At 54.4% G+C, this 24904-nt stretch overlaps 6 protein-coding genes across 6 annotated transcripts; 3 read left to right on the top strand and 3 right to left on the bottom strand.

Annotated features, from left to right (window-relative positions):
• Positions 1-16: 16 nt before the first annotated feature.
• ColSpa_04101 (pre-mRNA-splicing factor rse1) lies at positions 17-3978 on the bottom strand (the record flags this gene model as incomplete). The annotated part of the gene is made up of 3 exons (XM_049270313.1): positions 17-1331; positions 1507-3586; positions 3735-3978. 3 exons carry the CDS (start codon positions 3976-3978, stop codon positions 17-19), a joined length of 3639 nt encoding a protein of 1212 aa, XP_049126270.1.
• A 328-nt stretch (positions 3979-4306) lies between these two features.
• Positions 4307-5928, top strand: ColSpa_04100 (protein MSS51, mitochondrial; the record flags this gene model as incomplete). The annotated part of the gene is made up of 3 exons (XM_049270312.1): positions 4307-5135; positions 5189-5846; positions 5898-5928. The coding sequence occupies 3 exons, from the start codon at positions 4307-4309 to the stop codon at positions 5926-5928; spliced, it is 1518 nt and encodes a 505-aa protein (XP_049126269.1).
• Positions 5929-6783: 855 nt separating this feature from the next.
• On the top strand, positions 6784-8173 carry ColSpa_04099 (PXMP2/4 family protein 3; the record flags this gene model as incomplete). Its single annotated transcript, XM_049270311.1, has 2 exons — positions 6784-7312; positions 7479-8173. The coding sequence occupies 2 exons, from the start codon at positions 6784-6786 to the stop codon at positions 8171-8173; spliced, it is 1224 nt and encodes a 407-aa protein (XP_049126268.1).
• Positions 8174-9676: 1503 nt separating this feature from the next.
• On the top strand, positions 9677-10129 carry ColSpa_04098 (uncharacterized protein; the record flags this gene model as incomplete). The annotated part of the gene is made up of 1 exon (XM_049270310.1): positions 9677-10129. One exon carries the CDS (start codon positions 9677-9679, stop codon positions 10127-10129), a length of 453 nt encoding a protein of 150 aa, XP_049126267.1.
• A 1530-nt stretch (positions 10130-11659) lies between these two features.
• Positions 11660-13434, bottom strand: ColSpa_04097 (major centromere autoantigen B; the record flags this gene model as incomplete). Its single annotated transcript, XM_049270309.1, has 2 exons — positions 11660-12869; positions 12926-13434. The coding sequence occupies 2 exons, from the start codon at positions 13432-13434 to the stop codon at positions 11660-11662; spliced, it is 1719 nt and encodes a 572-aa protein (XP_049126266.1).
• Positions 13435-21885: 8451 nt separating this feature from the next.
• On the bottom strand, positions 21886-23876 carry ColSpa_04096 (ribosome-interacting GTPase 2; the record flags this gene model as incomplete). The annotated part of the gene is made up of 7 exons (XM_049270308.1): positions 21886-21905; positions 22052-22172; positions 22323-22431; positions 22600-23128; positions 23203-23485; positions 23749-23769; positions 23856-23876. 7 exons carry the CDS (start codon positions 23874-23876, stop codon positions 21886-21888), a joined length of 1104 nt encoding a protein of 367 aa, XP_049126265.1.
• Positions 23877-24904: the final 1028 nt, after the last annotated feature.

Here is a 24904-nt window from a genome sequence, read left to right as displayed (position 1 = left end):
CCGCCGGTCTGCAGCCTTAAAAGGCGGACCGAGTACGAATGTCTGAGATTTTCCTTTCAATCTCTCGCACTGAGCGATCTAGCTCGCCGGCGATCATCTGCTTCTTGTCGCTGGGCAAGAGAGTGTACCTCTCGCACAGGTCGCCGTCGATGACGCCCTTGACGGGAACGTAGTAGCCACGGTACATAAGGTGGTCCCTGCCGGCAAGCGGCGCATCCTCGGTTCGCATATGCTGCTCGAGGTTCTGGAAGAAGTCGACGTCCTCACGCGTGACGAAAGGGATGAAGACGCCAATGGTGCCGTTGATACCGCTCCATAGAAGCACGTCCTGGCCACCGACAACCAGACTCGCCTTGGTGATGCTGGTGGGAACGTCTTGGGTGTATGAGTGGCCGAGGAGGTTGAGGCGGTGGGGGGTGCCATGGAGGTAGTCCCTCGTGTTGAGAAGGTGCAAACCGCCAGATTCTTCATCGGCTTCTTGACTTGCCTTCTCTGGGCAGCGGACAAGAAACATGTTGCCAAACTTGTCGCCTCCAGCAACTGATTCGTAGTCGACCATAGTAGTGCAGGTGACCCATCGGGAGACGGTATCATCGACGAAGGGGATAAGCTTGTTGGTGGTAGGCTTGTAGACGACGTAGGTGATGCCGTGCTGGACGTCGCCGACAACTATACGACTTCCTTGTGTGCTCAGTGACACAATCAACTGCGGAGCCACATCGGCTTGAGCCTTTCTAAGCATCTGTCTCAGACCCAGGTCATATATCCTCAAGGTCTTGCCGATTCCGGCAAGTAGCCTTCCTTGGAAGCCGAGGAGCGCCGAAGGGGGTTCCTCGACCTTGGTTTTATGAATGAACTCCAGTTCGTGGCCATCCTCGCCGAAACGGTAGACATGAATGTAGCCTTCAGAGAACTGGCGGGGGTTGACAACCATATCCTTGCCTGTGCCGACAATGAGGAAACTTTCGTTGTCCTGGCTAGCGAAAGACACGATCGCAGCACTTACGGCTGCTTCGTTGTTATCGAGGTCAACAGTCTGTAAGACCCGTTGCTCCTCGGATAAAGGGTCGATGACACTGATGCATGAAGCCCATCGGCCCTTGCCCTTAGGGTATCCAAACTCATCAGGTGGGAGGATCCGGGCGTCGCCATTTACAACACCCGGTTCCGCGATGAGTTTGGCTCGAAGATCAGGAGGCAGCGTGTTGTTATCTGCCTCGATAGTGTAAAACATGGGGTACTCTGGGTGCTTGAGAAGGCGTCTCGGAGTGTAGCTAAGGGGTATCGACTTTTGTGTAATAGTGTCCCCGAGATTCTCAATTGCAAAAATTCTATGTCTCGTCAGTGCTGATCTAGACATGTGACTTCAAAAGATGTAGATTTTGATATGACTCAGTAGGAACAATTGGTATGTTGCGTAAGACCTCATAGCGCTTTGGCATAGGATCCCAAATTTCTCATCATGTCATGAAAGGAAGGGGTGATTCAAATGGAAGGCGTGCTTACCTCAACGATTGGCCTTGGATGCCGACAACACCTTCTTCGCACTGCTCACTGCTGAAGTTCCAGACCCATTCAAGGTCAACGTAGTTCAAGGGCGTAACTACGAAGCCACGAGTGATAGGGTCAGAGTATCCAAGCCATGGACGTGAGCTCAACCCTATGACGCAAGTCCGCCCTTGAACAGTGACCTGGAATAACCGCACCGGCTTGGGGCCAAGGAACTTTTGTCTTGTGTCCGTCAGCTCTCCAGTGATCTCGTCCAAAACTGTACGAAGGTAGACACCAGAGTGAAGGCCGATGTGAAGATAAAGGGTTGATCCCCCAGACGAGGAGTCATCCATGGCAATGATTGCCAAAGACGAGGGAGGTGCAGTCAAAGCTTGCACCGACTTGCTCTCGAGCGTCGACTCCGGGTCCAGCGATAAAACACGCACGGTGCTATCATCGCAGCCGACAGCCAAGAATGAGCTTCGAAGGCGTCCTTCCGGAACTTCGCCCAAGCTCAGACAAGTAACGGTACCGAACATTTCTTTTTTCTCGTCGTACTCGGCCAAAGATCCATCGCCGTCCATCTCGAAATAGACGATCTCACCCGAGCTCAGGGCCACCGCAACCTGATGCTCGTTTGTGGTAGCTGCGACAATGGACCGATGCTGCGGCGCTGCCCACTCGTTGACTTGGCCATGGCGAATGTGGCGAATGCCCTTGGGGTGAACCTGGATGAGACCATCCTCACCGAGCAGCTGTGCCGCCAACGTGGGCACAGATGTTAGGAAGCCAGAGTCACTGACTTCTTCAACAGTTTCACCGATGCTAAGAACAAGTGTTCCGTTGGTGAAAGACAGAACAATGTAAGCATCGTATTGGTCGCCGCGGTTCAACTTCAACGTCCACACAGCTGAGGGAATGCCGGGTAGCTCTGAAGCCACGATTTCATTGACTTCCAATCCATGCTTTAGCATCCTGAATGTACTGCGAGCACCGTTGCCGCAGGCTGTGTAAATTTGTGGAGCATCCTCGCCAGTCAAATTTGCCACCTTGCAGTCAAGTAAAGGGTTCATCGAGTCGATACTCTCAACGAGGGCAAGGTTCTCCAAAGGTCTTGGGTGAAAATACACAGCGTCGTATCCAGCCTTGGGGTCTGTGGGAAAGTCGTCGCTTGAGAATTCGAGTTCCTCATCGTCATCTCCAAGCTTCTCGAACTGGTAGAACTGATGGTTGCCGAACTGACTTGCGGCGTACAAGAAACCGCTCTTGAGAATACACAAGCTGGATGAGACTGGAATGGTGTCGAAGTATTTGATCTTGAGCCTCTTAACCTCGCCAGTGGGATTACCATCAGCGTCCTCGACCATGTCGATGGTAGCCTTGAAGAGGTCTCCGTCTTCGGTCTGCAGGAGGAAAAAGAAGGCGCCGGCACTGCCTTTGAGCTTGTGCATCACACCGGAAACGACGTGACGCTTCCTCGACGGGTCTTCCGTCGCACCGCGCCTACGCGGGATCGGTACACGGAAGGCTTCTTGGTTGGAATGCCTGTACGTGATGTTTTCCTCGCCACAGACCAAGACTCCACTAGGGCCATCCTGACCACCCGGCACTTGGAAGAGCAGGGAAGCCGTGGGGTCGACTGGTTCAGACCATTTCCTGACGACATGGTTCAACCCAAGGTCCAGCTCGTAGTAAACAAGTTGTGTCTCTGCTTCACGAGCCGCCTCTCCCGTGGGATCTTGGTCTGCTTCTGTGTACTCAATCTCGAGCGCGGCAAAGACCGGATTCGCGTAACCAACATCCAGGGCAACCATGGACAACACGAGAACGCCAGGCTTGTGTGCTTCAAGAGGCGACGAGATTGTGAGCTCTGCCTGCGAGTTACGATTGAGAACGTAGACAAGCTTATTCTTCTCGACCGAGGCAATCAGACACGCTCTACCCTTAGGATCGCAGGCCAAATATTCCCCAGGTATGACTCGTCGCACTCCAGACTTGCCAAAAGTCTCCAGATGCAGACGTTGGAATCGATTCTGTGCAGGAATGTACTCGATGATGGTGATCCTTCCAGAGTCAGTCGCGAGAATGAGGTAGTCTTTTGACACAAGGTCAGCAAAGTCCTTTGACAATCACGTCTCGCCTCCGAAGTCGAGCGACATTGGTTGTGAGGACACCTGTCGCGACCGGCAAGCTTCTCAAATCACTAAGTGAAGCTTCAAATGGGATGGGGGCACGAGACTTACCTTTGTTGCTTCCAGCCAAACGGAATGCGGCCATGGAACGGATGATTCCAAAGATGTCGTGAGAGAGCAAGGTAATGACTTTGCCCTGTGACGGGTCCGGACGAAGCAATGTCAACCGAGATCCCGAAGCCGTCACAATGTTCTGCTCTTTCGTTCCTGAGAACTGACCCAACACCGCCTGGGTGACATTGGTAGGCGGCTGAAGGGTCAGCGAGTACAGGAACATGTTTGAGGTCGTCGCCATATTTGCAGGTGAGCGCAGATAGCCTGCGCGGCCTCAAGGTTCGAGCTCGAATAGATGGGCAAGACACGAGACGCGGTGGTGTTTTTGAGGTGTTGCTGGGTTGGGAGGCTGGGGAGCTCCAGTACAAAATTTCAGAAGCTCCAGGTTCCCACTTGGCACCTGAGACGAGTTCGCTAGGAGTAGTGGGGACCAGCGGCGCCGGGGCTTTGTTGATCCGAGCTCTTCCAAAATTTCGGGTCGGAAGGCATCGAGCGCAAGCTTCCGCAGCTCGCCGGAACTGAGAATCATCGCAGGTCACGCAACTGGGCTTACATCACAGTTGCCCAAGATGGAGCCAGCATTGCGAAGAGCAGTATCCAGCGTTTGCGGACAATGTTCTGCAACCTTGCGGAAGCAATTGATTGCCAATGGAGTCTCCAGAACCGCCCCTCGAATTGCATCAGCCCACTCGACCCGAAGCCTCCATTCAACTGTTTCGAGGAGATCGAAGACAACCAATACGCCTACGAGACAATTTTCTTCGACGCCGAAAGCTTCGCAAGAAGCTGTTGCTGCCAAGGCCACCGCCAACGAAAGCCCGGCCCCTAAGCTCCGATCGGACGACCTATTCCACTCCTTCACGAACTCGCCTATCCCAGAGATCCGCCGCCGTGCGGCTTTCATGAGACAGCATGCGTATTGCCCTCACCCAGAACATCGCGCGACTCGAGTTCCTACCATTGCCCCTCACGGAGAGGAAGCCCAGTCGCAAACGGGCCAGCTTGCGCCGGCGCACGTCGATTTCGAATGCCCCGACTGTGGAGTCCCTGTTTACTGCAGCAAGGAACACTGGATGGATGACTACGAGGCTCATCTCGAGATCTGTGACACTTTGAAGGAGATTAACGAAGACGACCATGATCTTCGGTCTGGCCGCGCGTTCCCCGAGTTCGTTATGGCAGATGATCAGATGCCTGAGGCTGTTGTTAACATGACGAACTGGGATACCTTCATGTACAGCCGCGAATTCGAGGCCATAAATGATGAGCGTAGCATGCGCCAGGTTACGAAGATGCTTACATACCCTATCACCATTGGTAGTGTTCTCCATGAGCTGAGCCCTTACAGCATCAAGCAAGGCGAAAGATTGACGAGCGAGGGTTTGAAGAGTTTGAGTGGTAAGTTTGCGAATACCGGCAACGGAAGGGCCTCGGAACTGACATTGTGATAGCTTTACGGTACACCCTTCACCCTCCACTGTCCGGAAAGGGCACGGCTATGAAGGACCTTCGTCCCGAAGCTCCTCCTGTGCGGATATTTTGCCTGGGAGCTCGTGCCGAATCATCGCTGCCTAGAAACGTTTGGCTCCAGCTCGCGCATCTGTTCCCCGAGAGCAGGGTTCATCTTATCTTTATCGGCCCGGAGAGTATGGCAAACCGCGATGACGAGTTCCCGTTGCCGCCGCGAACCCCCGAGAACCCCTTCGGTATGGTCATTGAGGACCGGATATCGCACAAGATGAAGATCAGCACTATTGTGGACTACTACCATACCATCCACAAGACCGGGTACTTTGCGCCGTACGACCCGTACTTTGACTGTTTCTGTCTTTTCCACCCTGGCCTGGGCCATCCCGCAAGCAGCCACGAGTGGACGGAGACGCTCCCTCTACTTTTGGAGACCAAGCTTCCCATCATCGCCACGGGTTACACGCAGTTCGACATGGAGAGAGACATTGAATGGGTTCGCAAGACGGCCGCCGGCGAGTTCGATGTGCTGCTGGAACCTGGCGAAAACCTGTTCCGCAGCTTGAGGTGGGACATGAACGATCTGGATCCCCAGGACGTCAGCTGCGGAAACTGGGGAGTGTGGGCGTTCCGCGGAAAGAGGTACGCGATTCGACTATGCCTTTGATGTGACTCAGTGCTAATTTGCAGCAGATATGAGACGACCAAGAAGGACGATGAATAGGCGGCAGCTGTGTTCACTGAAGGCATGAAGTAGGGACTGGTGCCTGGCCGAATGCGGGGGCCCTGTAAATAAGTGTACTATACTTCTACCGGCATGTGCATTGTACAACAGGAGATGAGAAATATCAAGATCAAGTCGACTCTTACCGTTGTGTGACTTGTTTGTGAGACTAGGAGCATGCCCGCTTCTTCTGAAGCACTGTACCCACAAGTGCTTGACCTGAGCTACTTATTCTAACTTATACCTAGGTGATTTAAGTTAACATAGTGAAGAGTAAATGCCAACCAGTGTTAAAGTTAATCCAGTCAGACGTGCATAACTGATGCTCAGAATTCGGTTTCGAAAGTGTACTCGAGAACCAGCGCCACAAGGGACTAAGACGGGAAAGCTTCCAGAACGTTTTGCGTGTACTCCATGTGAATCTGACTCGCATTAGCAAGACAAGCGCATGCGTTGCCAAACGTCCCGGCAGGTCAGGTTCGGCGACCGGGGCAAGTGCCGGCTCGTCCTATGCAGATGCGGGCCACTCCGGCAGGCGCCTTATGTAAGTCAGCCTTTGGTACCAGAGGTGGCTGGCTGCAGAGCACAGGGCCATGGCCGTTGAGCCGCTAAACGCAACTGCAGCGGGAGACCAGCCCTTCCCTGCAACCCAACCAGCACCGGGGGGGAGGTCCCCAGTTTCCCGCCCGCCGTCTCGACCACCTCGCGGATCGGCGTCGTCTGAATTCTTGCTGGCTGCAAGCCAAAGTCGACGACAGCTCCTCACTTCACCACCATCACCGCCAAAGGGCCATACGCGCCCAAACCCACCTTAAGCAGACCATGAGATTGCGGTTGCGCCGAACATAGACGGCCATGGCAGCTGTCGCTACCCCTCGCGCCCCGACGCCGCGCCCAAAAGCCCCCGCGACAGTCAGCTTCTCGACCGACGCGGCCTCGACCATCCCTACACCTCTGCCCACCCCCGGCGCCGACCGAATTCGTCCTCCACTACAGGGCAACCCTTCTGCTCGCCGGTCCGCCCGGCCTGCGCCGACAGACTTCCTATCCGACAAGGCCACCGCTGCCTTCATCCGTCGCGTGCTATGCTCCAAGCATCTGGCTGAAAGAGGGAGGGCAACTCCCGCCCCGATCGAGGAGCTGCTACCGCCCCTGACCAGCCGAAACGATGTTGACCTGCAGCTATACGCACTCATTGCGGTTATTCTGAGGGAATATGTACAAGCGTGGTATAGCAAGATCACTCCCGATGACACATTTGTCGACGAAATCGTCCAGATAATTGCCCATTGCACGAGAGCTTTGGAGCAACGACTACGGAAAGTTGACTTGGAAAGTCTCCTGTTTGATGAGCTTCCCGATTTGCTGGACAGACACATTTTAGGTGGGTGAGCATATGCAGTTCTCGTAGCAGTTTTCGCTGACAATGTACCCAACAGCCTATCGCGCAGCGCATGATCCCGTTTCCAAACCTCCAACCGAAATCGACCCTCGAGAAGTGTACCACTCACTTTGCCCTTTGGCCCCTTTGTCGCCCATACCTCGTCCAGAAGACCCTTCGTCTGTCGCGGCTCAGAAAGGAAACGAAGCCATCTACCGTCAGCTATTGGTACATGGAGTACTCGCTGTTCTCCTGCCAACTGAAGACCTTGAAAACGACTGCCTAACCTCCCTAGTCGGCCAAATCTTTTCCGAGTTGATCATTGGTAATGTTCTCGCCAATCGACTCTCGCAACCTTGGCTCATTTACGAATGCCTTATCATTCTCACCAGAGTCCTTGATAAGGGGAAATCAGGACCTATCGAAGAAGGGGCTGCGGACTCTTTGCGGGCCGGGTCAACATCCGCGGGCCCTAAACTGGCTCGTCGTAGCTGGTCCGTCCAGGGGGCGTTCTGGTCGCTTGTACAATGGTCATTCCTCGCCTTCACATCCATCCGTCTGCTCATCACCACTCTCGCCATGTCTTCATCCTTGCCCCCACGGTCAGACCGTGACCTGAACGAGGAACACGAGGCGACTGGTCAAATATCAAACTCGAAAACGCCAAATCCTGCCACTAGTTCAAACGAGGCGCGGCCAGTGAAGACGCCTATTGCCACCTTCAAACTGTGGACCTGCATATCGGACTTGATCGAAATGGACACTCGCATGCCTTGGTTGAGCGGAATGCTATCGATGCTACAGCTTGGAGCAATGAAAGGCCCAGGTCGTGTTGCTGGTCTCAACGGAGCCATGGATAGGTAGGCAACCACCCTTCACTTTCTCTCTCTCCCTGTTTTGGAATGTTCACGTCACACCGCATGAGGTTCAAGTCACTGGACCTCAGCCAGCTCCAGTGAGCGGTCAGAAGCATCCCGTCGGACAAGTGCGTGAGACGGGACAGCCTTTTCCATGATGGTCTAGTGGGCTGCACACTGAACGGATTTGTTGAAGCTGGTTGATACCGCTTGCAACGGTACGGCCTGGGGTGCATGCAGCGATGTGGTCGAGTTTGGTGCAGGACCGCGCGAAAAAGGCCGAGATCTGCTGTGCGACACACTCCCACCCGGCCCATTATGCGACCCAACCCTGACTTGACCTCTTTTCCCGATTCCTCGAAACATGCGGTTGCATTCCAAGGACCTCGTGGCTTTCAACCAATCGCAGCATGTTTCGACGTTACTCGCCTCCGATTTGCTTGATAGGCCTCGCGGGGCTGCGCTTCCATCCACCAGCAAGCCTCATTTACGCGCCCAGGTCCAACAAAGAGCATCACTGTGCAGGGGGCCCTCTCATCACCGTCATCTCTTCGCCCACCCTCGCCTACGGAGACACTGTACTCAGCAGCTCAACCGTCGGCCTTCGCTTCGCATCGCCCCACTGTCATCTCAACCCAGCGTTGGAATTTGACGCGCATTCCCGGTCCAGAGTCTTACTTCTAAGGCCACTATCAGGATCCAGCTTATGAGGGGGCTTGTCAAGGGCTCTCGTTCCTGACCGCCTGTCGATGCCTTGGATCAATGCGGCGGAACGGTCCCGATCACGAGCAGTGACTCGACCCGTCCCGAAAAATGGGCTGGATAGCCTGTCCTCCCCGGGCGGCTAACTACCTGTCCCCCGTGGTTCGATGCGAAGCTTGGCTGGGCTCGTCCTGGGAAGACGAAGTACACAGCGACTCACACCTCGAGACTTTGCGCATTTGGTGGCTTGTTGTCGTCCACGCCACCTTCTGTCGCGAAGACGAACACACATATAGTACGCCCAGATATTTCGACACGCTGTTTTCAAGAGCGACAACGAGATTCTGAAGCCTCCTATACCTGAGCTGCGATGGCTTCATTTCGCATCTTCGTCTACCGGACCTGGAGGCCGCATCCTCGACCGGCTCTGAACATGATTTGCCGCAAGCCCGCCATCGGCGGTGTCTGATCCCTTGTCCTGCTTCTCGTATTACCACCACCCAGCTGTGCCCCATTCCTTTCCTGCCGTCTCCTACTTTCTAGCCCCCTTCGCCCAGTTCCCTTGCCGCAGATCGTTGCTTCCCTTTGTCAGCTCACATACGAAAGATCCTGCAACCCCCACACACTAACCGTTGTGACTCCGAGTCGGAAGTGTACCCGGGACTGACATGGAGCGCTTGCCGCGTCGAAATACAGGCTCATTTCGCACACCATCCACCAACGTCTTCTCGACGCCGCATACCTACCGACCCTCCTCCGCTCCATCCGCGCTGCCCTCTTCCCCAACAACGCCCCGGGCGTCTCGACAATGGTGCCCCCCTCATCCGACAAAGAGCTGCGTGCTCTGCGCCGCAGGTGCGCTAGCGCCCTTCTGGCCAGACTCCCGCCCTGGTTGGCCAACCTGTACCTAGGCGGGCGAGGCCTTGGCCTCCGGTGGCGGTCCGATCCGGCCTCGAAGTCTGCTGCTGCTGCTTTGAGCGAGAGCGAGGCCGACGGCCCTAGCAAGGTTGGCAGTAGCGGCGAAGAGGCCGACGTTATTGCCAATAGCGAAGACGGTAACATCAGTGACAGAGACGGCGAGGATGGTAGCCAACAGCAGATGCTCTCCGAAATCGAGGATGGAATTCTTGACGTCTTCTCGGACGAGTACTGCAATAAGCACCTGGTATACAGCATCTTGGAGCTGATTCTGGTGAGGTTGATGCCTGAGCTGGCGGAAAAGGGTGTTGTCGAGCTCTGGGAGGAGCGTCTGAGCTTATGATGGATTCCTGCAGTTTTATGACCCTTTTTGTGATCGTTCTTTTCTCGTGTTTTAGATACCCTTTCTGTAGGAGACGCCCGTAACGCACGCAGTATTCTTCACCCTTGATTCTTCTCCACACATATTTTGTGAACACAGTGAGGCGGGAGAGAGAATGTGAGAGAGAAACGACGTATTTGTTCGTGTGCTTTGCGGACCAGTGAGGGATATGGGAAGAGAGGAAAAAAGGGGGCTATTCCCTAGGAAATCAAATGCAAAAAAGGGGCCGCCCGGTTTTCTCGGTTTTCCGCGCATACTCTGGCCGGGGCAACGCGAGTCTTGACCAGTCATAAGGGAAAGGGAGGTTCCCCTGCCGTCTGGCCGCGACTCGGGGGGTGAACGCCTCTCACCCCTCTTTGTCCAACATCGTCTCCCCATCATCCTCGGGCCTCTTCCGCCATGAAATTGATGCCGTGTTCCTCGCTGTCCTGCTCCCCGTCCCGACATCGTCCTGAACCGCTGATCAATTATGATAACCCGTGCCCATGCCTTCTCGTGACCAAGACCATCACCGTAAACACCCACTCTCCGAGTCTTGCGTATAATCCTCTTCCCAAACCCCTTCCCTCTCACCTTGTTTCCTTCCCGTCCTCCCGCGCCTGGCTAAACAGCCTCCAACCAATAGAAGAAGAAAGTACCCGTCTTCCAATGCAGAGAGCGTCAAAGAAAGATAATACAGTGAAGAGTCGAGACCAGAGTCCAAATACGAAGAAGTGACAGAAACTTGCAGAAATTCGCACCAACAAAGATATGAAAGAAGGTTAACAGAAAGAATTTGAAGCTGAAACAGTCGCGCAATGGGGAATTTCGGTGTTCGCGTGAGCGGAAAGTTCTTCCCCTGAGGGAGCGATAGTGTGTTTGGGGTATATGAATATGTTGATGGTAGTTTTGAGTATGGCAATGATACTGCGTTGTTCCGAGCGGGAAAAGAAAAGGAGATCAAAAGTTGACCGCGCGGACGTTGTTTAGCACGCTCCCTCACCGGTTCTGTAATAATAAGGTATATTCTGCCATATTCCAATGTCGTGAGACTGGCAACCGGGGAGATGAGGCGGTTGAACTCGTCATCATGGAGTTCAAACGGAAAAGGGGGACGGGGGCCTCAAGATACATCGAGAGAGGCCCGGGGGCCGTCGTGAGACTGAAACCGTGTATGCCTAGGGCTTTTGGATACCCTGTGATAGGAACCGTTGATGGTATGTTTGTTCTTTTTTCCACGAAACCGAAACCCGATCACGGCAAGCTGGTTACGTTCTTTGCAGAACTCTTGCCGAGTCTAGAGAATGGTGAGACCAAGATGATCCATTGTTCTGTTGTTGATATCCGCACACGTATGCACGATGTGGCTGTTCCCAGATCCAGCTCAAAACCAAAGCCAACAAACGCCTTGAGAAAACAATGAACGTTCTGTCCAAAAAGGAGGCATCCGATAGCCGATCCGATATGGTGTTGCCTGTGTAAAGCCATTCGGAAAGGGCGATAAATTTGTGATCACCGAGTCACGACCGGCTCGGACTTGATCTCTAGGGACATTGGGGGAGGGTGCTGCGGCGACATCTCGGCATCTCCCTCGGGGATTCGATCCAGAGTACCTAATGACTGAGGCGCTCCAGCCTTGGCAAGCTGATGCTGCTGTAGTCGTAGCTTTTCCGTAAGCCTTATCATCATCATGTACTCTGTCTGATCCAGCAATGCTCCTCCACCACTGCTTTGAATGTAGCTCAGTAGAGTGTCTGCGGCCTTTCGAGCATCCTCCTGAGTAGGCGACGTCGGAGAAGAACCCGCGGGGGTTGTAGCAGATCGCCCAGCCATACTGCCGTTACTACTACTATGATGCAAATGTGGCGAAGAGGTAATAGCAGTGTCCAGACCAAAATGCGGGGCTGTCATTTCATGAACAGGAGATTCCAATGCGGACGAGGGTGCCGTGGAAGCAGGATGGTACTTCGGAGTCATAGGTTCTGTTGCCCCGACTTGGTTCATGTACTCAATGTCAAGAGTCGGAAATGTCTGGCTTCTCGGTCTCTGGAAGTTCGAAGCAGCTCCCCCATGTAGTTGACGGGATGCGTCGTTTGAGAGGAATTGCCCATTGTTGGGGTCAGGGGAGAACGTGAAAGTTGCCGTCGGGCTTAGGGCGCTTCCGGAGAACGATGAGTTACCTGCGTCTGTCAAGGCACTGTTGATAGATGTAGTGCTTTGCGAATTGGTGTGTTTGTACGCGCCGCCTTCCCCGAAACCGATGAAACCAAGGCCATGGACGGCATCCTCATCGCTTCTGTCGGCCGACAGCGGAGATGGATGCCCTATTGGGGATGCCGGTGAAATTGCAGATGCCCCAAGAGATGGAGAGCCAGAGAGCTTCGCATGGTCGGTGATGTTCGTCTCCGAAGCTCGGCGTAAGAGCTTCCCTGAAACCAAAATGTTTCTCTGCTTGAACCTTTCGAGCCATGTGGTGTTGATGGACTTTATCTGGCTGGCTTCAGCACCGTTGGTAGTCCGGGAAAAGTGCTTTGCTTGATCAAGGATCTCGTCGTCGCTCGGAGTCAATCCGACTTGCTGCTGTCTCCTGACCCATGCGGCAACAGCTCGGTCGATATCCGGAAACTTGCCCTTGTTGTGCCGCCTACCAGCGGGAGACTGGCTCCTGTCTGCCTCCGGGTTAAGATACTTTTCTTTATTCCGTAGAACTTTGGAGACCGTGCTGAGATGTCAACGTTAGAGCCTCGTTGCCTTCACTGTGGCATTACCTGAACCTACCTTCTTTCAACACCGAACATGGCACCGATATCCGTCTGCTTTACGTTGGGGTGCTCAGCGGCATACTGGCACATCTTCTTCCGGTCGTCATCGGTCAGAACCCTACGTTGCTGAGGTTGCGAACCGTTGGACATTCGTGTCGATCTGGAGGGCGCCGGAGCAACTACAGGCGCCATCCCCAAGGGCGGTGCTGAATAGCTGTTGGGATTCGTCAACATACTGGGCCATGTTGGCTGAGAGGGTATCATGAGCATCGGAAGTTGCGCATGAGATTGTTGTTGGTGTGACTGCATCGGCTGGACAGGAGCTGGCGGAGGGGGCATTCTGCCGATTGATTCGGACGGCAAGCCATGAGTGACTGTCGGCATAAAAGCGAAACCTCCATAATCAGAAAGTCCATTATGATGGCCATAAGGACTCATGTCGCCCCAGCCCTCGTTGCCGAAAGATGCGTGGTTGTGAGCCATGTGGCTGTCTTCGTCCTGGGCTAGGTGGTTGTCCTGGTCCATGGTGGCAGTCCCTGCGATGGAGTGGTTCATTGTATATATCACTCTATTCGACTTGTATCGGAGCCCAAGAAGCCAAATCGGCAAGGATGCAAATGGTAGTGTCTGGCTGACCTGTCGTCGTCGAAGCCAGGTTCCAGGTTGGTGATGGCAAGGAGGAGATCGCGCCGCTGAGTCTGCCTTTACTGATGAGATGGCACCACAGATCAAGTGTGGAGATTACTGTTCCCGACAGATACTGGTCGGTTTTGGTTTCATGAACAGAAAACGACATGCATGATAGAAACGGCCAATTGCTCTGGGGGGGCGGCGTGCAGGCGGTCTGCTTGTAGGTTAAGAAGCCCTGGAGCTTGGGGTGACTTGGACGCAAGTGCGTTGCAGTCTGCAGAAAGGCGTTGGGGGGGAGTCGTCTTTGAATCGGATTGACTAGTCGTTCCTCTTTTCGTAGGTCCGTTAAACGAGAAGGGCCGGGCCTGGGTGCAGGCTCCGGGGTTGGGTTTCGAGGGCGTGCTTAAACTGCGGGTGCAACAGTCGTCTCAACCGAGTAGCCACACAGTTGATCCTTTGCTGTATCAGGAGAGCCCAACTCGTCTATAGCCTCTGATCCAGGTGCTTCCCTTGTGACGCTATTTGGCACCGAGACAATAGGCGGCTGAGTTACTTTGGCAACTCGTTACGGTTCAGCAGTTCCTCGACGTTGGATCAACCTGTAAAGGGAGGCATGGAGAGTGGTGTGAGAAAAGAGAGATGATATTTGCTTGGTGAGAGCGCTGATGCCGGAAAGAAAGGCTTGTGTGTCTGTCCCAGTGGCCAGTGAAGGAGGGCGAGCCTGACGGGGACCGAAGAATCGAATCGGACCAGTAAGACGAGAAGAGTAGACAGCGGTATGCTACGAGGATCAGACGCCGCGGCGCACAAGGCAAGGCTTGAAGAGCAGAACTGGCAGGTCGGGGTTGGGGTAGGCGGGCTTCTCAGGTAGTAATACTACCAAGCGCACGGAAGGATGAAGGTTGTGTGGGCGGTGGTGGGCCGTATTGTACATATGTAAAAGCTATGCAGGCAAAGGCGGCGGATGCTAAGTACCGGCAAGGATATGGGGGGGGGGTGTCCCATCTGCTGCTAGGGGCGTGTGGTGGGTATGGTTGAATCTAAGTCGGACTGGGGGTCGTGACTTGGGGTTGTCTGTGGGTGTGTGGTAGCAGACCAGGCAAAGAATGACATGGGGGGTTTGATCAGTACTAACACCGGCGCGCAAGCAATCCGTTAGGAAAGATGAGAAGGAAGAAGTGCGTGAACTGTGTTCTGACTTTTGGTTGGTGAGACAAGAAGACGAGGACTGGAAATATATCTCCATAGCAGAGTTACCTGTCGGAAGAAAGTGCTCGACAACGAAGGCGGTTCCGACAGGCTTGATACGTAGCAACCTGGCAAGGTGCGACAACAGGACTTAGGTGCGGTAGTTTTATGCGTAAAGCATTATGATATTGGCAGGGTAGAGGTAAGAGCGGAAGGATCAAGTGAGTGCATTGAAAAGGCCCTCGCAACCGGCGTAAGTGGAAAGTAAATGACAAAGTAAAACGCAAGTACCATGAAACGGAGGCATGAGATTCCTGAGCGATGAATATTGATGGTAATGAGGTTGCGTATCTCGTGCGATGGTGTGAGTGTTTTCATCAATAAAGACATCATAGTCTAGCTACGATTGATGCCTAGACCTTGACAACCGCCACGGCTAGGGATATGGGGAGGAGCTAGAAGAAGCCACTGGCTCAGTTTGTCTCCGTTGCCGCATGGATAGAAACGACGGGCCATCTGGAAGACGGTCTTGACGGGAATGGGGCAAGCCACACACAGACACTAGTTGGGATGTTGATTTGCTTCCGTCTCGTATCGTCTCGTCTCGTCCTGTAGCGCGTCGTCTAGGCCTGGCCGCGCCTCGCTTTCTCTCATGTCTCGCTCGCTCGAAGCTGGTAGGCGAACGGCCACTAGCCAGTCGTAGGGACCAATGCCTCGGCGTCCATGTCTGGTTCTGCTTTTGGATCAAGGGTGCTGGAGCTGAGTCTGACAGCTTCCTGCGAGATGACAATAGATGGGTGGCCCAGCGGCGCGGATGGCGAGATTCTGTAGGAAAACCCGATTCTGTATCACCCAGGGAACGTGATGATGGCCGACGAGGGTGGAATTGATGGACGAGGAAAAAGAAAGGCCAAAAGCGAAATGTTACAGAAAACGGTTGCTTGGGTGCTCAATAATCAGGGAAAGGCCGAGTCGGGCTTGAGAACCGGAAGAATTGCGCGCCAATGAGCTGACATCAGGACCTGCTTCGCGCTGAGATTACCACCCACACGACACGCGGGCACACACGTACCAGGTAACATGCTCACTGGAGCAGTGGTCGGAGGTATTGTGAGACGGAGAAGTAAACTCCAAGGCTGGACGGAGCACTCGCACCCTGGACGGGCTGACGCAGTAGCTATGTAAGGACAGATGAGATCCGAGCAGCTAAGGTCGGTAGCTAAGCCAGAAAGGCGTGGCCTTGCGAGCGACAGTACGTGGGGCGACAGGAGATTCCTCGTCCATCATCCGCACTTGAAATGGCTCTAACAAGGGGTTTGATTGAGCAGAAGAGACGTCGACGAATTGTGCGGTTGACCTGCGTGTGGGGATATCGCCGGTAAGGTACAAGGCGTGGGCGAGGCCAGTGGACGGAATACTGCCAATGTGAGAGATGATTATTCGTAGGACGAGACGAGCGCGAGACGTGGAGCCGGCGAAAATGACGACGTGTGACGGGTATGGCCGCGCCTTTGCTTCGCCTGTTTGTATGGCAACTCCAGTATCCATAAGGTGTCCAGGGACGACTTTCCTCACGGTTGACCGGGCGGCCTGGAAGAGTGATGCCGATGTATCGATACCTGTTCCTCTTCTTGTCTCTCCTACAAATGTCGTGTACTCCAAGGTACTAAGGGAAGCAGCAAGGCGGTCACATCCAGATGAACGGGCAACATGGCAGGAAAGGACATGGACGGATACGGAACGCCAAAGGGAAAGGAAGGAAACAACGTCGTCCCATCTTGGGCAGTGGGCCGGCGGCCGAGCGTTCAGTGGTTCACCCGCCCTTCCCTTGCTCCACTAAGAGCTCTAGGGACGCATGGGGCAGGGGTGTCTGGGCAGGGAGGGGAAAGAGGTGCACTGTGAGCACTCGAGTCTCTACTCTCCAGTCGAGCGACACACACTGTGGCGGGACTGGTGGACCTCTCATAGCTCTTGACCTCGAAAACGGACCCACTTCTGGACATCGGACCCACTTTGTACCGCCACGGTCTGTACCTTCTCCCCGAACGAACGAGGTTCGAACAGGGCAGCATCAAAAACCCCCAGGAGGACGAGGAGGTAGAAGAGGAGAGCGAAGAAGGAAAGAGAGAAGGACACACACACTCACACACACATACACACGCAAAAAACCACAAAAAAAAAGGCAAAAGCTCCCGGCCGTCTCTGCGATAGGCACCCCCGGTTCATGAGGGGTTATCCTCCGCTCCTCTTATCCCCATAGGACCATCGATGCCCAATCTTCTCCCATCGTTGCGATTCATGAAGCTCCATGTCCTGCTTGCTCTGGCTACCGCTGCCCCCTTCCAAGCGTTTAAACAACTTACAAGCATTCTGTGGTCAAATGTCATCGCCAGGGTGCTGCTAGAAGAACCAGTAGGAGGCTCACTCCCGACTTACAGACCCTGAATGGATCGGAGCTCCAACTTTTCTTACCTTCCCGCTGCCTTAGCTGCTCGGCTTGGTACAATTCTATTCGGCGTGCTTCGGGCAGCTGCCTCCATGTCTCCCCAGCTAGCTAGCTAGCTACCTTGACCTCTACATTGACCTGCTGGAAACGCATCCACTCAACGACTTCATCATCTGACACTTCTGCTACGGATACCGTTCTGACCGATAGTTCGTCATAACCTCGATTCGCTACAGAGTCTTCATCGAATAACACGAGTCCAACCACCTGCGCGAATAATGCAACAGCAGATCGCCTTTTCGTGCCACATGAGCCTCCGGTTAAGTCCCGTTTCGAACAAGGCCCCAGCTCTGCCGAGTATCGACTCCTCACCACCACTACCACCCCCTCTTGCATCGAAGCCATGTGCGCATAACTCGGCACTGTCCACAAAACTCCCCCACGGCTCTGTCGCCCTTCTTCATTCCCAATCTCCAACTCACGACGCTGTACGGACACACCAACCCGTTCCCGCCTCTATCCCCCATCCGTCAAAGTTGTCAAGCGATAGACTGATACTGTGAGGATATTCTGCGAGCGACCTGATCCCATCCTTGCGCTGCACTGTTGCCGGGGAGGGGGCAACCCCGATGTCCCACCCCTCTTAACGGTCTGGAGGAACCATTCAGCATTGAGGAGGGGGTGTGGCCTCATGGACCTAGAACGCCTATCCCTTTTTGAAGCACCCCTCAGCTCCTTGTAGCTTGTCAGCAATATTCAAAATAGCGTGCCTTTTGTCAGCCAAGTTAAGTCGACTTGGCCTGGTTGAATTGCCAGCATAAACCCTCGCGGCAGTCTATGGCGATCAATGCATTCGACCATGGAAGAAGGCCTTCCCCGGTCTGGTCGATTCCCTCGACTCGTCCTTCACAAGAACGTGTCGCGAGCCTTCAAATCCTGCCAAAAATCCGACGTCAAACGAGACAAGGTCCGGAAAACGCTTTGATCTCCCATCTCGAGTTTGATTTGCGGACGTCAATGGCAATCCATGAAGCCTTGATGCTACTCGATATTGGGCTAAGGCCTACCTGAACCACTCTGAAGCACTCGCCATAACACCGTGGCTCCGTATCCGACATCTACAGGGCCCTGGTGCGACGCCTCAACTCTCACGGAACCGACATCCACTTCTGTCACATTCTTTGCGGACCGTCATTGAAGACCTACGTCCCGCGTTGGACCCAAACGTAATGATGTTAAACATGACTTATGGTCCTTAGATTATCGGTCCATATTGTGACCCGCTCACCTCAGCCTATTATGACCATGCAGCTTGAGAACAGCTTCGATACAGTTTGGTAGATCTGGCTAGCTCATCATGGGACGGGCCTCTATACATGTCTCCTGGCCAAGGGGAAATTAATAGAGTACATTCGCCGGCACCCGGTCCACTTGCGCACACCGTTCAACTCCGACACCTCCAGAGAGCTACATTTCTACGAGGTCACCGGATTTGTTCCCAAGTCAGAAGACAAGCGCATGCGCCATCGAGGCCTTGAAGCCCAAGAGCTGGAGGATTGTTGCTGGCCAACAGCAGTGCTCAAATCGTTTTCAGCATTCTCATTGGACTAAATCCCTGGTTTCATCGGACTTTGTCGCACTCACCATTGGGCAGAAGGTATTCTTCGCGCATGAAGCGGTCCCGGCGAAGAGATTCCGCAGCCTGGGCTTGTTTCCAGTTGGTCAGATTGCTGGATACGAGAACCTCCTGAACCATTCAACGGCTTGTGATCTGGTTGTCCTCCAAGGGCTTTTTGGAAAGGACCTGACCAACCCTCACCTCAGAATGCTTCATCCTGGAGAGCTTGGGTGCTTGGCTGGAGTGTACTATTGCGATTGGGGCGTAGCCCAGGGTCGACCAGCATCCACACGCACTGGCCCGCAACGCGCGCCGTTCTCAATATGAAGCGGGCCTTTCCGGCGGTACCCTGGGCCAGGCTGAATGAACATTAGACTACCCCGACTCAACCGTCGCCCGAATCAGTATCTGATCGCTCAGCACAGAGTTCGCATCAGTCATGAGAATGAGACTCTCATCTTACAACGGTGCCGGACAATCTATGTGCATGATGATGGACAGGTCAGAAAGGAAAACTAAAGAGACAAAAAGACTCATTTCAAGGACCCTTCTAAGCGATGCCCCCTGACACTCTAGCATTCAGCAAGCCGACAATGTGTCGATGAAAACATTCCTTCACAGCAGCGGATTTGGGCTTTGCGTCGATAGCAAGATCGAGCAACCAAGACACAGCTTAAACGAAGGTCTATGCCAGTGGCGGTCAGCGTCGAATGGTCGCCTTCTGCTGCGCAGTCTTGCCAGAAGCTGTGCGTTGTAAATCATGATCGCGAAACTTGACGTAGAAATTTCAACATCCCATCACGACTGCAAATACGTTCTCTTTCGACTCCCGTGGCTGACAACATGCCAGCCGGACCACCACCTCAGATGGCACCCTGCCATGCTGACCGTCGGTGGCACACCACCCCGGACCAAAGCTGCATCTGGCCCTCGAAAGTACTTGCTGTCTTGTATATGCACACACGGCACGTTCAATACTCAGTTCCCCTTCTCAAGCAAGCCTCTCGAGTGGGATGATAGCTGCGTCAGTGTTTCCAGCGGAGCGCATCTTGCTTGTCCCCGAGCGCTTCCCAAACCCGAACTGGCCGACTCATGTCGCCCTGGAGCAAGCAGGGGATCTAGCCAGCACGAGCAACATTGCAGCGCAGCATCCGCCGCCGTCGGTCTGTGTTGCCCCTGCGCCTGTCTTCCCTTCCCTTCCCTGCAGCCGTTCTCCCGTGGTCTGTGTCCTATCGCCCATCGTTCGCCTCATCTGTATCCGATGCAAGGTACGACGGATACACTCGTCTGCCCGTGGGCAATCTCGAGCCGGAGTCGAGACAAGAAGCCAAGATCGGTCTACGACTTTCACTGCTACCATACTCCGCAACCGCCCTCCTTTCTCTTCGTCGCATACCGCGGGCCCGGACCCTCTCCTCCTCGGATAAGATGAAATGAGAAAATGAGATCACGGCTCGCTGTGAAGGGGGGCCACGGCCGACCCACCTTTGACTAGCACATCCGCTCAGCACGAACAAAAAAAACGGGACTGCGTGAGGACAAAATATGCTTGACATGGGCGGTAAAGCAAGCCTTGTGAAAGGTGGGCGTGGGAGGATTTGCGTCTGACTGGTTCCGGCGCCTCCCCCCTCTTTTGCTGAGAAAAAATTCCAGGTCCGGGGCTGCTGGTGTTGCGCCGGGCATGCTTTTCCAACGGGGAATTGCAGTGAAATGCATCGCGCCAGTAGTACCGGGTCTCTCTTCTCGAGGGACGCTCCGTCAGCAGCGAATGCTAACAGGCCGAATTATGAGCGTGGCAGCTGCGAGGGGAAGAGAGAAAGGAGGGAAGGGTGTCGTCTTAGCTCTGGTTTAAGCGCCGACGTTGCCTTCGTTCCCAGGGAGTCCCCCGTCTGGCTCACCCACCCACATCTGCCCGCTCCTGTCAACCCATGCACTAGGAAGAGGATGTGCGTGTTGAAGCTGCATGCTTCTCCTCCCACCCTCTTCTTTCGCGCGCGGAGCTATTGCAGAGCACCAAGCACCGCGCGGGCATGTGGTGCCTTCTTGCAGACAAGATATGCATCCCGCGCTTCTCCTGGGAAAAGTACGGCCGCAGAAACAGAGGCCCTCGGTTATGCAGGTCGCCCACGACATTTGCTTCATACCGCTTGCTGACCGACGACATCAGATGGTGGCGTGTGTGGGGTACGCACCGGGTAGTCCATCTCGAATCACGGCCACGCCGCCCCCATCCATAGTCACGTTGGTTACGACGATAACGACATGCAAGTGACGAAGAGGACGACAATGAACTCGTTTTTCGCGAGGCTCTGGGCTCAGCACCATCCCCACCCGGGCATGGCACCGGGAAGCTTGCGCAATTCAGGCACCTTCACCCGGCGGGCAGCTTAGTGCCCGACGGCCATTACTTCACAACATGGCCCAACGCGACTAGCCCGAGGCCAGAACTTCACATACAACGTTCCTCTCAGGGGCAAATGAAGGACAAGAGGGAAAAGCTATGGAGACGTTATCTGCCAGAAGCCGCTTCGATTAAGCCAACACTCCACAAGCCAGGTCCTTCTCGGGCCCCCCTTTTTCTTTTGTCTTTGCATCTACTCCTACTCTATAATGCTGGAACGAAAACGCTGCTCAACTGACCCAACGTCACCTTCTTGTACCCCATCTGCTCTCGGCGGCAAAAAGGTAGGTAGTCAACTTGATGCGCCGTCCGGACAACCTGCGGCCGCGCCCATGCCCATGCCCAGCACCGCCACTCAGCTCTGTTCCGAATATGACGGCAGTCTCAGAGTTGCAGCTGGTAGCGCATCGTCCGGCCTCACCAGCCACGCACGTATGTGTGTTGGTATATATCACTTAGATTGCTGAAAGCTTCTTAAGTTATTACACGCGATCCCGTAAGATCGGTGTCAAGAGATCGTGGCGAACAAAAGAAGACCTCAGGATCCAGAAGAGATCTAGAGAGTAGGGGAGGAAAGAGGCAAGTGGCTTTTTTCCCCCTCCCACAGAGGGGTCGCCCGGCGGCTTGTCCAGGCAGACATGGACATGACGACAACGCGGTCGCCATGCGCAAATTAGCTTGTCCTCGCTTTCGTCAGCGCTTGACGATGGTTACTAGAGTCATCAGATGTTAGCCACGTTTGCTTCTCCTAGCCCGGTTTCCTTTTCCAATGTCCGGAGGAAAAGCCAAACAAGGGTTTCAGAAGCCAAGGCGTTCGACATGGGGGTTGCAGGGCAAACAAGACGCAAAAAGATCTTACCGATATCCTCGTCGGCTAGCTCGTGGGAGAGTCCAACGCGCTGAGGCTGATGCTTCACAGACTTGCCGTACACAATGGCAGTCTTGAACTGTTCAAGAATGCTCCTGTGGATTTGGTTACACTGACAAGAGGAAACGTTTCAGTCAGCAAGAGTAAGGACAAACGAGGAAGCAATACAATGCAACCCTCTTCCCAGAAAGGAAAAGATGCTCGCGCTGTATTGGGCGAGGCTTTCCTTGGGGGCAGCCTCAGGGATGGGGTCACTACTCACAAAGTCTTCAACCGTGCACCTGTTCGAACGGAGCACGACGGGCTGGGAGTAATCTGGCAGCTTGCCCTTGGGCTTGGTGTAGACGCGAACGAGTCTCAGCTTCTCCCACCTGTGCGCAACAACGAGGAAGATTGTCAGCTCCTGGGTTCTCACAAGTCACAGGTTGCAGAGTGGGGTGATCCCTGATCGTATCTCGGCTGTGCCGCTCCGGGGGCCAACATCCGGATGACGGCTTCAATAGTCCGTGGGAGGAGAGGGGAAAGGCAAAAATTCTTACATGGCTTCCATCAGCTCGTCAATGTTCCAACCCTGCTCGGAGCTGATGGGCACGGCGTTGGGAATGCGGTACAGCAGGTCGAGCTCCTCGATGCTGATGGCGTCGATCTTGTTGAGGACGTAGATGACGGGGATGTAGTTCCGGCTCTTGGCCTCGAGAACGTCAATGAGGTCGTCGATGGTGGCGTCGCAGCGGATGGCGATGTCGGCCGAGTTGATGCGGTACTCGTTCATGACGGCCTTAATCTCGTCATGGTCGATGTGCGTCAGCGGCACTGTGCTCGTGATGTTGAGGCCGCCCTTCTCCTTCTTCTTGAAGGTGATGTTAGGAGGGCTCTTGTTGATGCGGATGCCGAAGCCCTCGAGCTCAGTCTCGATGACGCGCTTGTCCGTCAGGGGCTTGTTGACGTCGAGCACGATGAAGATGAGATGGCACGTCTTAGCCACGGCAATAACCTGCCGACCACGACCGCGACCGTCCTTGGCTCCTTCGATGATACCGGGCAAGTCGATGATTTGGAGCGGCGCACCTAAACATATGTCAGTCTCCATTTTGTGTCCACGGTTGTCTCTTTCTGCACTCATCCACAGAGGACGTTCGTACCGTTGTAGGTAACCTGACCCGGGACGGACGTCAGGGTCGTGAACTCGTAGGCGGCGGCCTCGGAGTGCTGGCCCGTCAATTTGCTCATGAGCGTACTTTTGCCCACGGACGGGAAGCCGATGAAGCCGATACTGGCGACACCCGTACGCGCGACATCGAAGCCGGCACCGCCGCCGCCGCCACCGCCCGAGGGCGTCAGCAGCTCGCGCTTGAGCTTGGCGAGCTTGGCCTTAAGCTGACCCAAGTGGAAGGACGTGGCCTTGTTCTTTTGGGTCTTGGCCATCTGTGGTGAAGTACCATGGTCAGTTCCAATTCCTAAAGCTCTTCTTCGTCTCTTTGTGCGGTTCATGTGCGATTTGACGGGAGGGAGGGTTCGGAGTGTTGGTTATTGGAGAAGGCACAGTCGGCGACGCCACAGGTTAAGAACCCTCGCCATGTCGAACGCGGGAGGACTCGAAGGGACCGTTTGACGTCGTCGATGATGGGCGATCGGGAGGGGAGCTGGGGACGAGAGGCAAGATGATAATGGAGGGGTTGCAAACGTACTTCGGCCTCGATGTCTTTGATCTACACAATTTTGAGGTTAGCAAGCTGGACCATAAACCAGGCAGGAGAGAGCCTGAAGGAGTAGAGCGCCATGAGGCCGAACATACCTTGTCCACCGTGGTCGCCATGGCTGCGGTTTCGTCGTCCCGAAGACGCTTCTACTCGATGGAGGGGTTAAGTTGGAAATGGACCGTCTGGCCTGTTCAGCGTCCGCGTCGAAGCCGACTGTGGTTGCCGCCTCGTAATTCGGAAGGAGGTTTGGGTATCAAATAAAAAAAGTCCTTTGGTCGTAACGTGTTCGTGATGCGGTTGTTCGAGGATGCGCAGATGCTACGAACGCAACCAACACAACATAAAAAAAAGAAAAAAAGACCGCTGTCCCGGTTTGGGGAGGTTTGGTGATAGTCCTGGCAAGTTGGTGGGCTTGTGGTGGTGGGTTTTCGGGGGCAAATGGCGGGGCGGCGGTGCGAAATGTGAGAAAGGCACATCAAAATTTTGGCGGGGCCGTCCTTTTTGCCGTCTCGGCGCTTCTGATTGGTCGGATCGTCTGGGTCCCGTCGGTGATGTCAGAACCTGATTCATTTCAACTCTGTAGGCTTTCGCGATCTCAGCCCTGCGTTCTGACAAAAGATCATCAGGTAGCGTTGGAAGATTCCAGCACCCACGGTCAGCATGGAGAGTAACAGTGCGTTTTGAACGGTATTGTTTTCATTATCTACGTAGCTCGCCTGGAAACCCGACCCGGAGCACCAGCCGACTCTCAACATTTTCAAGCCGTAGTCGTCTTTCGTCCATCATCTGCCCACATGCATATCTTGATTCCTCGTCTTCGCAAATACTGACAACGGCTGTTTCATAATTACAGCACTCGGTCATCCAATATATCGTAGAAGTTATGGCGGTCCGGCGACATCTCCAGGTCGCAACTGCCCGTCCAAGTCGGCCGAATGAATCGAAACCGAATGTCGTTCTGTCCTCTAACCCCTGGCACAAGAAACAATGAGAGGGTAGTTAGACCCGGTCCCCAACTTTATTTGGAAGGCTTCTGATGATTCCAACGATCAATCATGTGTCGCTTCCGGGGGCTGCTGAGAGGCATGTGCATGGTTGTATATTAAATAGTGTGACTCGTTTGATCTATTTCGTGAATCAACTC

Source organism: Colletotrichum spaethianum (assembly GCF_022836535.1).
Source record: "Colletotrichum spaethianum MAFF 239500 DNA, contig08, whole genome shotgun sequence".
NCBI lineage: Eukaryota > Fungi > Ascomycota > Sordariomycetes > Glomerellales > Glomerellaceae > Colletotrichum > Colletotrichum spaethianum.
The sequence above is the reverse complement of the archived record's forward strand: the minus strand, read 5'-3'. Positions and strand labels throughout refer to the sequence as shown.